We start from the raw sequence: 13,537 nt of genomic DNA on the forward strand, positions 1-13,537 counted from the left end.
AGTATCTCTCACACTATGAACCTGTTGGCTCTCCTTCCAAAATGTGTGTTCATCCACTTCTCTTCAATTCCACCACCACCTTGCACCTGGACCAACAAAATATTTTAAAATTGCTCTTCCTGCTTCCTTGTCTTTCTCAATCTGCTTTTTACTCAGCAGCCAGAGCAACTTCTGAATGAACTACTCTTAAAACAGATTTTTTTGTTAACTGTACTTTGGCCATATCAGCTATATAGTTAAGCAATCAAGTTCAGTTACAACGTCATCCCACAAACATTTACTAAGTCTTTTCATGGTTTGCTTTAAAACTAAATTCCACAAAGGTACACATCAAACTCTTAATGGGGTTCTCTCATACAACTGCATTGTTCTGAAATAACCCTCTGTCTGATCTGATATTTTTATCATGAAGGTAAGATTTAAAAGAAAGTTTAAATAAGATTTTAAATTCAAAGTATCATTAGGCTCTTTTCTGATTTCAGTTGATCCGATAGAAGCAATATCCAATTCAAAGATATTACTCTACCTCAAAAGAATATTCTTTTTTGTTTGTTTGTTGTGCGGTACGCGGGCCTCTCACTGCTGTGGCCACTTCCGTTGTGGAGCACAGGCTCCAGACGCGCAGGCCCAGCGGCCATGGCTCACGGGCCCAGCCGCTCCGCGGCATGTGGGATCTTCCCGGACCGGGGCACGAACCCGTGTCCCCTGCATCGGCAGGCAGACTCTCAACCACTGCACCACTAGGGAAGCCCCAAAAGAATATTCTTGAACTTCCACTTCTGGTCCAATGGAGTAACTGGTATCAGACAAACCCTCCCTTCCCATCCTCAAAAACTATAAAACAAAATATACAAAGCAGCTGTTTGTCAGACATTGGGCAACAGATACCATAAGCCTGTGATCTTTGAGAGAAGGGAAACACAAGGTTAACCACCCCCCGCCCCCCACCAACTTGCTCAAGTTTTCTGCCTGGAGGCACTTTCCCAATGTGGTACAAGGAGGTGAAACTCAAGAAGCAACAGACTTACAGGGCTGAGGAGGTAGAAATCAAAGTTTGAGACTAAAATTTACACTGCAGGATAAAAGAAAAAAGTGGGACTCGAGAAGTCTGCATGGGGTTTTCCTTAAGAGGTTGGCTGAGAACATTAACTACATTTAATCTATACATAAGCTGGGTGGCACTCTGAGGCCTAAAAGAAAACAGCCACTACAAGGCTGACAGCTGTGTGAAGTGGTAGCAGACAAGGCTCTGTTGCAGTCACAGTGGAGAAGCCACATGCTGAGCACTCTGTGCATTCAACTAAGACTCCAGAAAGGCCAGGCCTTAAGAATAAGGACCAAGACTAAAGTAAAGAACATACCCTAGGCTAAGGACAAAATCTAAAATGTCCCACCCTATCAAAGCATGAAAAATAAGATCAAGAGGATCCAACAGTAATTCAGTTGCCTTCCAGAACAAAATCTGATACTCTTTAAAGGAAGACAACATAATCCAGACCTCCTATAACATATCCTCTAAAATTTCCAGCATGCAATAAAAAATTGTTATACATGCAGAGAGGCAGAAAAATATAGTCATAATCTAGGAAAGAAAAAAAATGTAAGTAGTCAATAGAAATAGATTTTGAAAGACCCAGATATGGGAATTTACCAAGGGCTTTAAAACATCCTTTTTTTGGGGGGGAGTGGGGGCACTGTGAGGCTTGCGGGATTTTAGTTCCCTGACCAGGGATCAAACCCAGGCCCTCGGCGGTGAGAGCTCAGAGTCCTAACCACTGGACTGCCAGGGAATCCCCCCAAAACATCTTGTATAAATATATACAACAACTTAAAGGAAAATAGGAACATAATCAATGAATAGATGGGAAATCTCAGCAGAGAAATGTAAAGTATAAAAATAACAAAACTGAAATTCTAAAACAGGGAAGTACAAAGTTCACTGAATGAGTTTAATAGCAGACTGGACTATGAGGGTAGGAGGAAGGTCTGATGAAGTTGAAAACAGGTTGACAGAAATTACCATGATTGAAAAAAGGGAGAAAAATTTGAAACATGAACAGAACCTCAGTTGCTTGTGGGACAATATCAAATGGTCTAACATACATACAACTGGATACCCAAAAGGAAAAAGAGAATGGGTCAGAAAAAAGAATTTGAAAAATAATGGCCAAAAATTTCCCCAATTTGGTGAAAAATACCAAATTACAGAAGAAGATGATAGATACAGTTGACCCTTGAACAACACGGGTTCGAACTGCTCGGCTCCACTTATACAGGATTTTTTTCAATAGTAAATACTACAGTACCTATACAGTCCAAAGGTGGTTGAATCCATGGATGTGGAATTGTGGATAAAGGGGAACTACGTATACCAAGGGCCGACTATAAGTTATATTTTCGAGGGCATGGGAGGGCTGGTGCCCCTAACCCCTGTGTTGTTCAAGGTTCAACTGTATAAAGAAAACCACACTTAGCCACACCATAATCAAAGAGCTAAAAAGCTAAAGAAAAAAGTCATAAAAGTAGCTAGTGAAAAGAAGACAAATTCCATACAGTGTTTACAGAATGAAGGCTAACTTACCACAAATGACAGAGATCAGAAGACAACAGACAATCTCTTTAAGGTGTGAAAGGAAAAACCATCAACCCCAAATTTGATAGATAGTGAAAGTATCTGTCACAAATAAGAGTAGAATAAAAACATTTTCATATAAAATAAAACAGACAATTTATCAACTACAGACCTGTATTACAAAAAATGCTAAAGGAAGGAAAATGGAACATTGGATCTAGAGAAAGGAACAGAACAGACAGGTAACAGTAAACTGGGTAACTATTCATTTTCTATTGCCACTGTAACAAATTGCCATAAATTTAGTGGCTTAAAACAATACAAATGTATTATCTTACAATTCTGTAGGTCAGATCTGACACTGGTCTCCCTGGACTAAAATCAAGATGTTGACAGGGCTGCACTCCTTCCAGGGGGCTTAAGGAGAACATCCATTTCCTTACCTTTTCCAGCTTTCAGAGGCTGCCCACATTCTTGGTTGATGACCCCTTCCTCCATCTTCAAATCCAGCAACAGCAAGTTAAGCTGTTCTCAAATTGAATTACTCTGACTTCCTCTTCTGTCCCTTTTTCCACTTTTAAGAACCCTTGTTACTTGGGTCTACTTGGATAATTCAGGATAATCTCCTTGGCAGAAGGTCAACTGATTAACAATCTTAATTCCATCTGCAACCAACCTTAATTCCCCTTTGCCATCTAACATAAATATTCACAGGTTATGGAGATCAAGACATCGACATGTCTAGGGGACATTTTCTGCCTACCACATTAACTATAAAATTTCGTTCCTCTTTTCCTGATTTATTTTAAAAACAATGTACTGTTGAAGCAAAGATGGTAACAATGAAATGTGGGGCTACTAACATGCAAAAATCAAATATAGGACAATAGCACAAGAACAAAGGGGATAATTGGGACTATATTTTTCTAAGATTTCTAAGTTTTAATAAAATTTTATATTAATCCTAAACAGACTGTGATAAATTAGGAACCATACTGTAAGTCATAAAGAAACCACTAAATAAAATAATAATAAAAAGTAGTATAGGTAAGATGTCAATATAAAAAGTATAATAGAATGCCAAAAAATATTCAGTTAACACAGAATACAATAGGAAAGGAGGAACAAACTAACAAAAAATAGATTCAGTAAACAGGAAGAAAGAGTAAGATGGCAGACTTAAACCCCAAAATGTTAATAATTACATGACCCATAAGTATCCTAAACATTCAATTTAAAAGTTAGAGATGGTCAGACTAGATTAAAAAAAAAAAAAAAAAAAGATCAGGGCTTCCCTGGTGGCGCAGTGGTTGAGAGTCCGCCTGCTGATGCAGGGCTCACGGGCTCGTGCCCCAGTCCGGGAAGATCCCACATGCCGCGGAGCAGCTGGGCCCGTGAGCCATGGCCGCTGAGCCTGCGCATCCGGAGCCTGTGCTCCGCAACGGGAGAGGCCACAACAGTGAGAGGCCCGCGTACCGTTAAAAAAAAAAAAAAAAAAAAAAAAAAAAGATCAAATACTGCTGTCTACAAGAGATCAAGAGATGAGCTTAAAGTATTAAAACATATATACCATGCAAAAAGTGAGCATGAAAAAGGTGTAATGGTTATAGAAATACACACACACACACACACACACACACACACACGAGTATGTGGGTATAATGGACATAGCGAAAAGAGTATTATTATAAAGAGGACATTTCATAATGATAAAAAGGTCAATTTATCAGGAAGACCCCCCCAAAAAAAATTCACAAATATGTGTGTACCTAATACCAGAGCTTCAAAATAACTTGAGGCAAAAACTGACAGAACTAAAGGGTAAAACAGACAAATCCATAATCATTATTGGAAATTTTAACATCTCTCTCTCAATGACAGATTGAAAGGTAAACAAAGAAGTCAATAAAGATATAGACCATCTGAACAACACTATCAGGAAACTACACCTACTTGACATTTGTAAACTACACCCAACAACTGAGAATGATTCTTTTCAAGTCCACCAGCTCATTCATCGTTAGAGACTATATGCTAGCTCTTAAGACAGATCTCAACAAATTTGAAATGACTGAAATCTTACAGACTTTTTTTAACCAAAACATAAGTAAATTAGAAATCAATAGTAATGAGATATGTAGAAAAATCTCCAAATATTTGGAAATTAAATAACACACTACTAAAAGAAACCAAGGTCAAAGAAATCACGGGTGAAATTTAAAATTTTGAACTGCATGATAATGAAAACAACAACACATCAAAATATATGAAATATAGTTAAAGCAAGACTTAGGGGAAATTTAGAACTTTATACTTATATTAAAAAAGAAGAAAGGTTTAAAATCAGTGTCACCTTAAGAAGACGAAAAAAAGAGCAAATAAAAGACAAAATAAATAGAAGGAAGTAATAAAGAGTAGAAATCAATGAAACAGATAACAGATAAAGAAAATCAACTAAACCCAAAGTTAGTTCTCTGAAAGACTAGAAAATACAATTAAGGAGAAAAATACAAGACACAACTTATCAACATCAGGAATGAAGAAGGTAATATCACAACAGATGTTCAAAGGATACTAAAGAATTATTACAAACAAATTTTTTATTAAAAGATTTGACAGCTGGGCTTCCCTGGTGGCGTAGTGGTTGAGAGTCCGCCTGCTGATGAAGATAAAATGAACAAATTCTTTTAAAAACACCTACTACCTAAACCTACACATAACAAGTAGACACAATCTGAACAGCCCAGTATCTGCTAAAGAATTTCAGTTTGTAATTTATTCATTTATTTTTAAGAGATACTAGTCTACTTTTTATTTAATTTTATTTTTGGCCGAACCGCACACAGTGGCATTCAGGATCTCAGTTCCCCAACCAGGGATTGAACCCATGGCTCCTGCAGTGGAAGCCCAGAGTCCTAACCACTGGACCACCAGGGAATTCCTCAGTTTATATTTAAAACTTTTCACAAAGCAAATCTGTGGCAGGGTTGGTTTCCCAGGAAAATTATATAAAATATTTATGGAAGGAGTACTGCTAATTTTATATTAACTCTCAGAAAATAGAGAAAAAAAGGAAAACTTCCTAAACTATTTTATATGACAAGCATAACCATGTTTAAAAAAAAAAACAACCTGACAAAGATACTACAAGAAAATTATAAACCAGAATTTCTCACAAACATAGGAAAAGAAAATATTAACAAAATAATATCAAATAGAATCCAGCAATATACGGAAAGAATAATAGATCAGAATCACTAAGGTCTTATCCCAGGAATGCAAGGATGTATCATTCAAAACTGAATCAATGTAATTCCTCCACTGACAGAATAAAGAAAACCCATATACAATCATCTCAGATGCAGTAAAAGCTAATAACAAAATTCATTCATGATAAAACTCATTCATGATAAAAAAAAAAACTCATTCATGATAAAAAAAAAAACCTCTTAAACTAGGAATAGAAGGGGTCTTCTTCAATCTTATAGCTAGCATCATATTTAATGTGACATATTGAATGCTTTCTCCCCAAGAAAGAGAACAAGCCAAGGATGTCTGCTTTCTTAACACTTCGACTCCACATTGTAATTGAACACTATTCTAGCCGGTACATTTAGGAAAGAAATAGAAGTAAAAGGCAAAAGATTAGTAATAAAGGAAAGCTGTCTCTGTTCACAGACAAAATGATTGCAAAGGTAGAAAATCCTAAGAAAAAAAAATTTTTAAAGGCTTCCAAAGCTAAAAAGTCAATTTAACAAGGTTACAGGATGGCAAGATAAAATATCAATATTAAAAAAATAATTTGTTTCTATATACTAACAAACAATTTGAAAATAATATTTTACAAAATGTAGTTCAATATCATTGAAAATATTAAATATTTAGGATTAAATTTAACAAAATAAATGCAATAACTATACTGGAAACCTAAAAACATTGCTGAAAGAAGTTAAAGACTTAAATACATGGATGAGTAGGACACTGATTTTCTCAAAATTGATCGATAGATACTCAACATAATGTTAATCTAAAGTCTACAGGATTTTTTCTTTTTTGTGTGCAAAAACTAACAAGCTGATTCAAAAATTTACATAGAACTGCAAAGGATCTAAAATAGCTAAAACAACCTTGACAAAAAGGACAAAGTTGGACAATTTACACTGCACGATTCAAATCTTACTGTAAAACTGCAGTAACTGAGACAACATGGTGGCTTAAGACTAGACAAACAACAGATCAATGAAACAAAATTGGCCCATATCTAAGCAGTCTATTGATTTTCAACAAAGGCTCTAAGGCATTTCAATGAAGACAGTCTTTTCAACAAATGGTACTGGAAAAACACCTGGAAAAAAAAAAACTTCTCAATATCTACCTCTACCTCATACAATGAACAATTAACTCTAAACGGATCACAGATCTAAATATAAAAGCAAAGTCTATATAGTTGCTACAGGAAGATATGAGAGTATCTTTGTGACCTTGGGGTAGGCAAATATTCCCCAAAAAAGCCTTAACTATAAATGAAAAAAAAGAAGATATACTGGTCTTCATCAAAATTTAATGTCTGCTCACCAAAAGACAATGTTAAGAACATGAAAAAGCAAACCACAGCCGAGAATTCTTTTTCAGATATGTATATTCACAATACACATATCTGAAAAAGAACTTATATCCAGAACATATAAAAAGCCCTACAAATAAATAATAGAAAACAACAAGTAAAAATGGGCAAAACTTGAACAGACACTTTTCAAATGAACATATATGGATAACCAATAAGCACAGGAAAATGTGGTTAACTTTGTCAGTCATCAGCAGGGTACTACTTCAAGCCAACTAGACGAGCTAAAATTAACAAGACAGACAAAACCAAATATTGGCAAGAATAGAGCAGAACTGAATCTCATACATTGCTAGTGCGAGTATAAAATGATACAGCCGCTCTGGAAATCATTTGAGTAGCTTCTCATAAAATTAAATGTGGTAAGACATATCCTCTAACCGAGCAATTCCACTCAGGTATTTACCCCAAGGCAAAAGATAACATACTCCACAGGTACACTTGTGTGGAGTATCTTTGAGCTTTTTCACAAAACAGCAAAAACTGCAAACAATCCAAACATCCATCAAGAGGAGAATGGATAAACAAACTGTGGTATAATCATACAATGGACTGAGCCACATTTTAAGAGAGCATATATTGTATAATTACATTTATGTGACATTCAGTAAGAGAAAAAAACTAATCTATGGTGATAGAAATCAGAACAGTGGCTGCCTATGGGGGATGGGGACTGAACAGAAGGAGTAGGAGGGAACTTTTTAAATTCTGTATCTTGATTGGCATGATGGATACACTATGTATACACTTGTCAAAATGTATAGACTTCTACCCATAAGGTGAGAGCAATTTCACTAGATGTAAATTTCACCTCAAATTACCTCAACTGTAAAAAAGTTTATTCCTTAGGGTGTTAAATGAATCTCAGATCACTCAATTAAAAATGATTAAATCCATAGTCCCATCTACAATATTTGAATTATAGTAACTGTAATACTCAACAACTTTGGATTATTCTCTTTATCAATTTTATCTGTAAATGATTATTCACTATTTACTATTGTCCCCAGAAATGTATTTCGGCTTCTTCAAAGTTTATATATAGGATTTTTCCTAATTTCATTTTACTTTTCCCTTTATTTAATAAATGAAATTTATTATTGGCATTTAGTTGAATTTAGAGTGCTTTAGAAATAATCAGAAAAACTGAATGCTGTTTTTAAGATTTAATACCAAGTTACCAAAACTTGTGTATAATAAGTCTCTCATAGAAAAAGATTCCACACGGAAGGGTAAAAGCATAGTTGCAAAAGATATGCCCAGGACCATGCTGGGATCGTATCTTGGGGTTCTGTGCCTTTTGGTTAAACTGTCCACAATTACGGCTTGATTCTTCCTGTTCTAAACCTCTCTTTTTTTAATGGAATTAGGGAGAGGTGGTGTGCAAGACAAAGGAAACTTTTATTAACTTCTGCTTTAAATTGAACAGTTTAGTTAGTCCAGACAAAAACAAATGGAGTAATGAATAAATCCATAGGGTGTACAGTGCTTAGTGACTACCTGCAAATTTTCTATTAGAGAAGAAACAGACATCATTCGTTATGATGTACCACTGATAAAAACACACACACATTATGGGTTAACTTCTCATTCGAAAGCAAGTCCCTAAGACTGAGCAGAGTCCCCTAGGGTTATGGGGTGTTCCCTCTGGAGCCTGCTCCTGTCCTCTGTTAAACTGAGCTGGCACCCTTCTGCCCAGCTCTCTCAGAGCTCCCCACCTACCTCTAGAGACTGCCTCCCATCCACTCCCAGGCATCCTCCCACCGCCCTGCTGAGACACCATCCCTCCTTCCACAAGTAGACAACACCAGACATCTAACCACCCAGGATCATAAAGGGATAGGTAGTTAGGTCCAGCTCACTTTAAAAAGGTATGCTTTGGGGCCGCTCTTGCCTTTTGAGTTGGACCACATACTGTCTATGGAAGGTGTATCTCCCAGGGCCTCTCACCTTCTAAGGTGGCCCACACTCTGACTATGGAGTGTGAATCTCCCTAACCAAAGCTGCTTTCCCACTTAATTCTCACGGCAGAGCCCCCTTGCCTTGACAGCTTGTGTATACTGTATTAGTAAATCTACTTCTTGCACATCAAAAAAAAAAAAAAAAAGGTATGCTTTGGGACAAGAGGTGGGTGTGGACAGTCTAAATCTGGATGATGCAAACATTTTTGTTTAAGTATAAACTTTATCAGTGCAAAAGAAAATTAATTTGGGGAACTGGCAACCTCATCTTCATGAGGTTATTATGCTCACACATGGCACTGCCTAGCAACAGAAGGAGCAGGCCAATCTCAACACGGGTGTAATGAATCACTCACTGACGACTGCTCACAAATGGTGATATGATGGGAAGTTATTCACATCTGGTTTAATCTGGAACGAGACTTAAGAGGATTCTGCAGACTCAAATTGAGATAAGCAGCAGGTATTTCACCAACTGCCAGGCTCCAGAACAAAGGAGACTATTCCCACTTATTCAGTTGAATATATACCTTTGTTTAAAAACAAAACAAGACATGATTTTGATAGCCTTGTTTTTTATGACATTTTGCTTTGGCTGTGCTCCAAATTCTACTGCTTCAGATACAGTTGATGAGCATAACAAATGTAAGAAGGTATCTATGACAAATAAACAGTGGGATAATCATGGTTGAACTAAATCACTTTAGAAGACTTCAGAGAGACAGCCCAATGTGCCCCAGACTCTGCATGCTAGCAAAAGCTCGGAGTTTTTGAATCAAGGCATAAAGAGAGAGCACATACGAGCGAGATCTGTGTCTGGATCGTCTGTTGTTGGGGTCCGCCTGGTTTTTTTCCTTTTGTCTCCTTAGTACAGCTTCCCACTGAGGCGCCGAATCAACCATATCATTCTCCTGCCGTATTCTGAAAGAAAGACCGTTCATCTAAAATTAACATCCACATATGTGGTGCTTTATCAGTTCATCCTAAACATGTTTTTAAAAGTTATTTCCCAATATTACCATAATCACTTAAAGCTAGGAATGTATTAACCGTATCAACATATCCTTAAGTAGATAAGTATATAATATTTATATATAAATACGTAAACATATATTGGTTATTTTCAGACTTCATCCCCGGCTTAAAATTTCCTAGTAAAAAGACATGTATCAAAAACAAAACTCATTTAAAACATATTTAGGGGCTCCCCTGGTGGCACAGTGGTTAAGAATCTGCCTGCCAATGCAGGGGACACGGGTTTGAGCCCTGGTCCGGGAAGATCCCACATGCCACGGAGCAACTAAACCCGTGTGCCACAGCTACTGAACCTGCGCTCTAGAGCCCGCGAGCCACAACTACTGAGCACTCGTGCCGCAACTACTGAAGCCTGCGTGCCTAGAGCCTGTGCTCCGCAACAAGAGAAGCCATCACAATGAAGAGTAGCCATCACAATGAAGCCATTCATCACAATGAGAAGCCATCACAATGAAGAGTAGCCCCCGCTCGCCACAACTAGAGAAAGCCCGCGCGCAGCAATGAAGACCCAACGCAGCCAAAAATAAATAAATAAATGTAAAAATAAAACATATTTAGGTTTCGACTAAAGAAACAGTGGTGTCTGCTACACAATCTTAAATCATGAATCATTTTACACAAATATACTAAGTAAAACAGCAATGAATAGTTTTCCTTTGAAATGCTCTTAAAAATTCACAAATTGTCCAAGTTTTCATGCACAGTAAGTGCCAGATACAATTTCCATTTTTTTAAGACAAGAAGCTACAAATAAAAAAAGTTAGATGTGGTGCATAATGCCTCAGCAACCGAGTAGGCACAGAACATTCTGGTTATGCTGCTCGCATGTTTAAGAGGGAATGAGGGCTGAGCACTCAGCACTCAGCGTGGCCAGGGGCCCTGCAGGGAATGTAAAATGAGGGAAAGGGAAACTGGGGGGAGGGGGTATGGGGGGGCACAGGCACTTGCCATGTAAGAGCACGGGACAATGTTACTTAATCCTCTCAGTTTTTAAAAGATAATCCACAAATCTGGATTTTTTAAAAACAAACTCTTCTATTTTTCAAGTAATGGTAACCAATTATGAATGCGAAATACTGTATTGACCTGGCAAAACCCATCCATGGACCACACAGCCTGCAGAAGTTTCGGACTTTTGATGCATCAAGTCTTTCTAAAAAGAAGGGTGAGGTGTTACAGGGGAGAGAGGGAACCAAGTACTTAATTAAAGCAAGTGCTTAATTAATGTGTAAATAATGTCTGGAATGCACTGCAGTGATGCTGTGAAGCCATGAGTATTTCTTGCAAAAATCAAACACCTGTTATTTGAATCTTTGACTTTGAATTTATGTACGTTCTTGAGGAAGCTGCTCCAGGGTGTTTCTTTCACACTGCTGCTCCTGGGGCGTGGGAGAGCAGCATAGAATTGCATGGTAATCATCCCAGTACTGTGACTGCATGAGCATAACTGCTTCGAAACAGAAATGAAAAGAATAGACAAGTCTGGAGTCATTTCTCTCACTGAACAGATGTCTTTCCGCTGCCCTGTTACAGCACTTAGTACAGACTGTGGGGTGGATATCTGCATTTGCTTATAATGCAAACCAGTAGAAGAGTGACATATAGTCATCTCACTTATACTTAAACAGAGACAATGGAAAGCAAATTCCAGTTTAAAAAAAAAAGTAGCTTATGGGCTTCCCTGGTGGCACAGTCATTGGGGGTCCGCCTGCCGATGCGGGGGACGCAGGTTCGTGCCCCATTCCAGGAGGATCCCGCATGCCGCGGAGCGGCTGGGGCCGTGAGTCATGGTCGTTGAGCCTGCGCGTCTGGAGCCTGTGCTCCGCAATGGGAGAGGCCACAACAGTGAGAGGGCCGTGTACCGCATTAAAAAAAAAAAAAAAAAAAAAAGTAGCTTATGAGGAAGAAGCTATTTAAATCTCTCTAGATTAAAGAGGAATTGTGTTAAGTAAAAAATTATCTGTAACACATTTCAAGTCTTTGAACTGTATATATTTCCTCACTAAAGCTTTCATTCCTAATAGGCTATTATTTGAATATTAACAGGATACAGTCATAGTATTTTTCACAGATTCAAGAACATAGTTCCCTCTTCTAATGACATGTGCAGAGGAAATGAAAACTGAACATATGAATCTGAATATTAGAAACATCTGAAGAAGAGTATGAGAAGGTATACGACGAGGTCATCATTAATCACCCTTTGAAGCAAACACTCTCACTTGAAAATTCCATGTGCGCATACACACACATGTGTATGTATATGTATTTTCATAGCCAGAACCTACACCTCCGAGCCATTCCATGTATCACGTGACAGCCAGGGAGTGACCCACCAGACCTGCGGAGGGGGGGAACTGTCCTGGACTCCCTGGAGTCTCCCTGGACTCTCTCCCAGGATTGAGGGATCCAAAAGCTAGGAAAGACAGTGGGAAGGCGTCAGGCTGGCAAGGAGCTGTCTTCCTTCCCACAGGAACCCACACCTTGCATTGCCCGGGGTAGACATAACACCAGGTCCTGGCAACTCCTAAGCCTGGAGTCTTTTAGACTACAGCTTCCGTTCTGAGCTAAATCGCTGCACAGCTCGTGGACAGGACAAAATTCCACTAATTTTTTTTTTTTAAATCGGTAAATCAGCATCCTTAAATATTTTTGAGAAGTCAAGCCTGCCAGCAAGGGTGAAACCTGACTGAGGCAAACATACGTTTCCTAGAGAAACATTCCTTAGACAATTCAAAGGAAGTACAAGCAGTATATGCTCATTCTTCTATTGTGGAATTTAGCTGGCTACTTTCATACTGAGGCTTTACTCTGATAACAAAAATTAAAGCTCCTGAGACAAGAGCACACGTATTTCTTGTACCTTACTAGTAACAAGAACTAAATCAGAAAGAATTTCAGACGACGGCATGCACCTTTAACTTTTATTTTCCTAATCAAAAAGTCGAAAGTGAGGGCAGTGAAACCATGTCAGTTAATATCTTTGGGACCCACATGTTCCAAAGACAGTTGCCCTCTACTGGGGATACTCTTTCATAAATATTCTAACAAGGTACATTAAAAATGTAAGGCTCATTGGAGAGTCACAACAGAAGCACATTCTCCTGAGTAACGGGTGGTGTGGCTGCCTTAGTCTGTAATGAAGTTTGAAATTACACCCTTACAAAAGGCCTCTGGTTAATGGTACCTCATTACAAGAATGAAAGTGTCATTTCTTCCATCACTGAACTGCTCCAGAAAATACAGATGCTACATGGAAAGGAAAAATCCTAACCCTAAAGGCAAGGATATTGTAACACTGAGTCCTTACGAGGCAGGAGTTAACTATTTTGTTTATGCATGAGT

At 38.0% G+C, this 13,537-nt stretch overlaps 1 protein-coding gene across 2 annotated transcripts in view; it reads right to left on the reverse strand.

Moving 5' to 3' along the window:
• The window catches only part of EPB41L4A (erythrocyte membrane protein band 4.1 like 4A), a 254,773-nt gene that overhangs the window by 13,123 nt on the left and 228,113 nt on the right, over positions 1-13,537 (reverse strand). For both annotated transcript variants that reach the window (XM_024743369.1, XM_024743370.1), the window contains exon 18: positions 9,959-10,078. In XM_024743369.1, the coding sequence (XP_024599137.1) occupies positions 9,959-10,078 (120 nt within the window). The remainder of the gene's footprint in view (positions 1-9,958; positions 10,079-13,537) is intronic.

This window comes from Neophocaena asiaeorientalis, unplaced genomic scaffold (assembly GCF_003031525.2).
Source record: "Neophocaena asiaeorientalis asiaeorientalis breed wild unplaced genomic scaffold, Neophocaena_asiaeorientalis_V1.1 scaffold26, whole genome shotgun sequence".
Classification (NCBI taxonomy): Eukaryota; Metazoa; Chordata; class Mammalia; order Artiodactyla; family Phocoenidae; genus Neophocaena; species Neophocaena asiaeorientalis.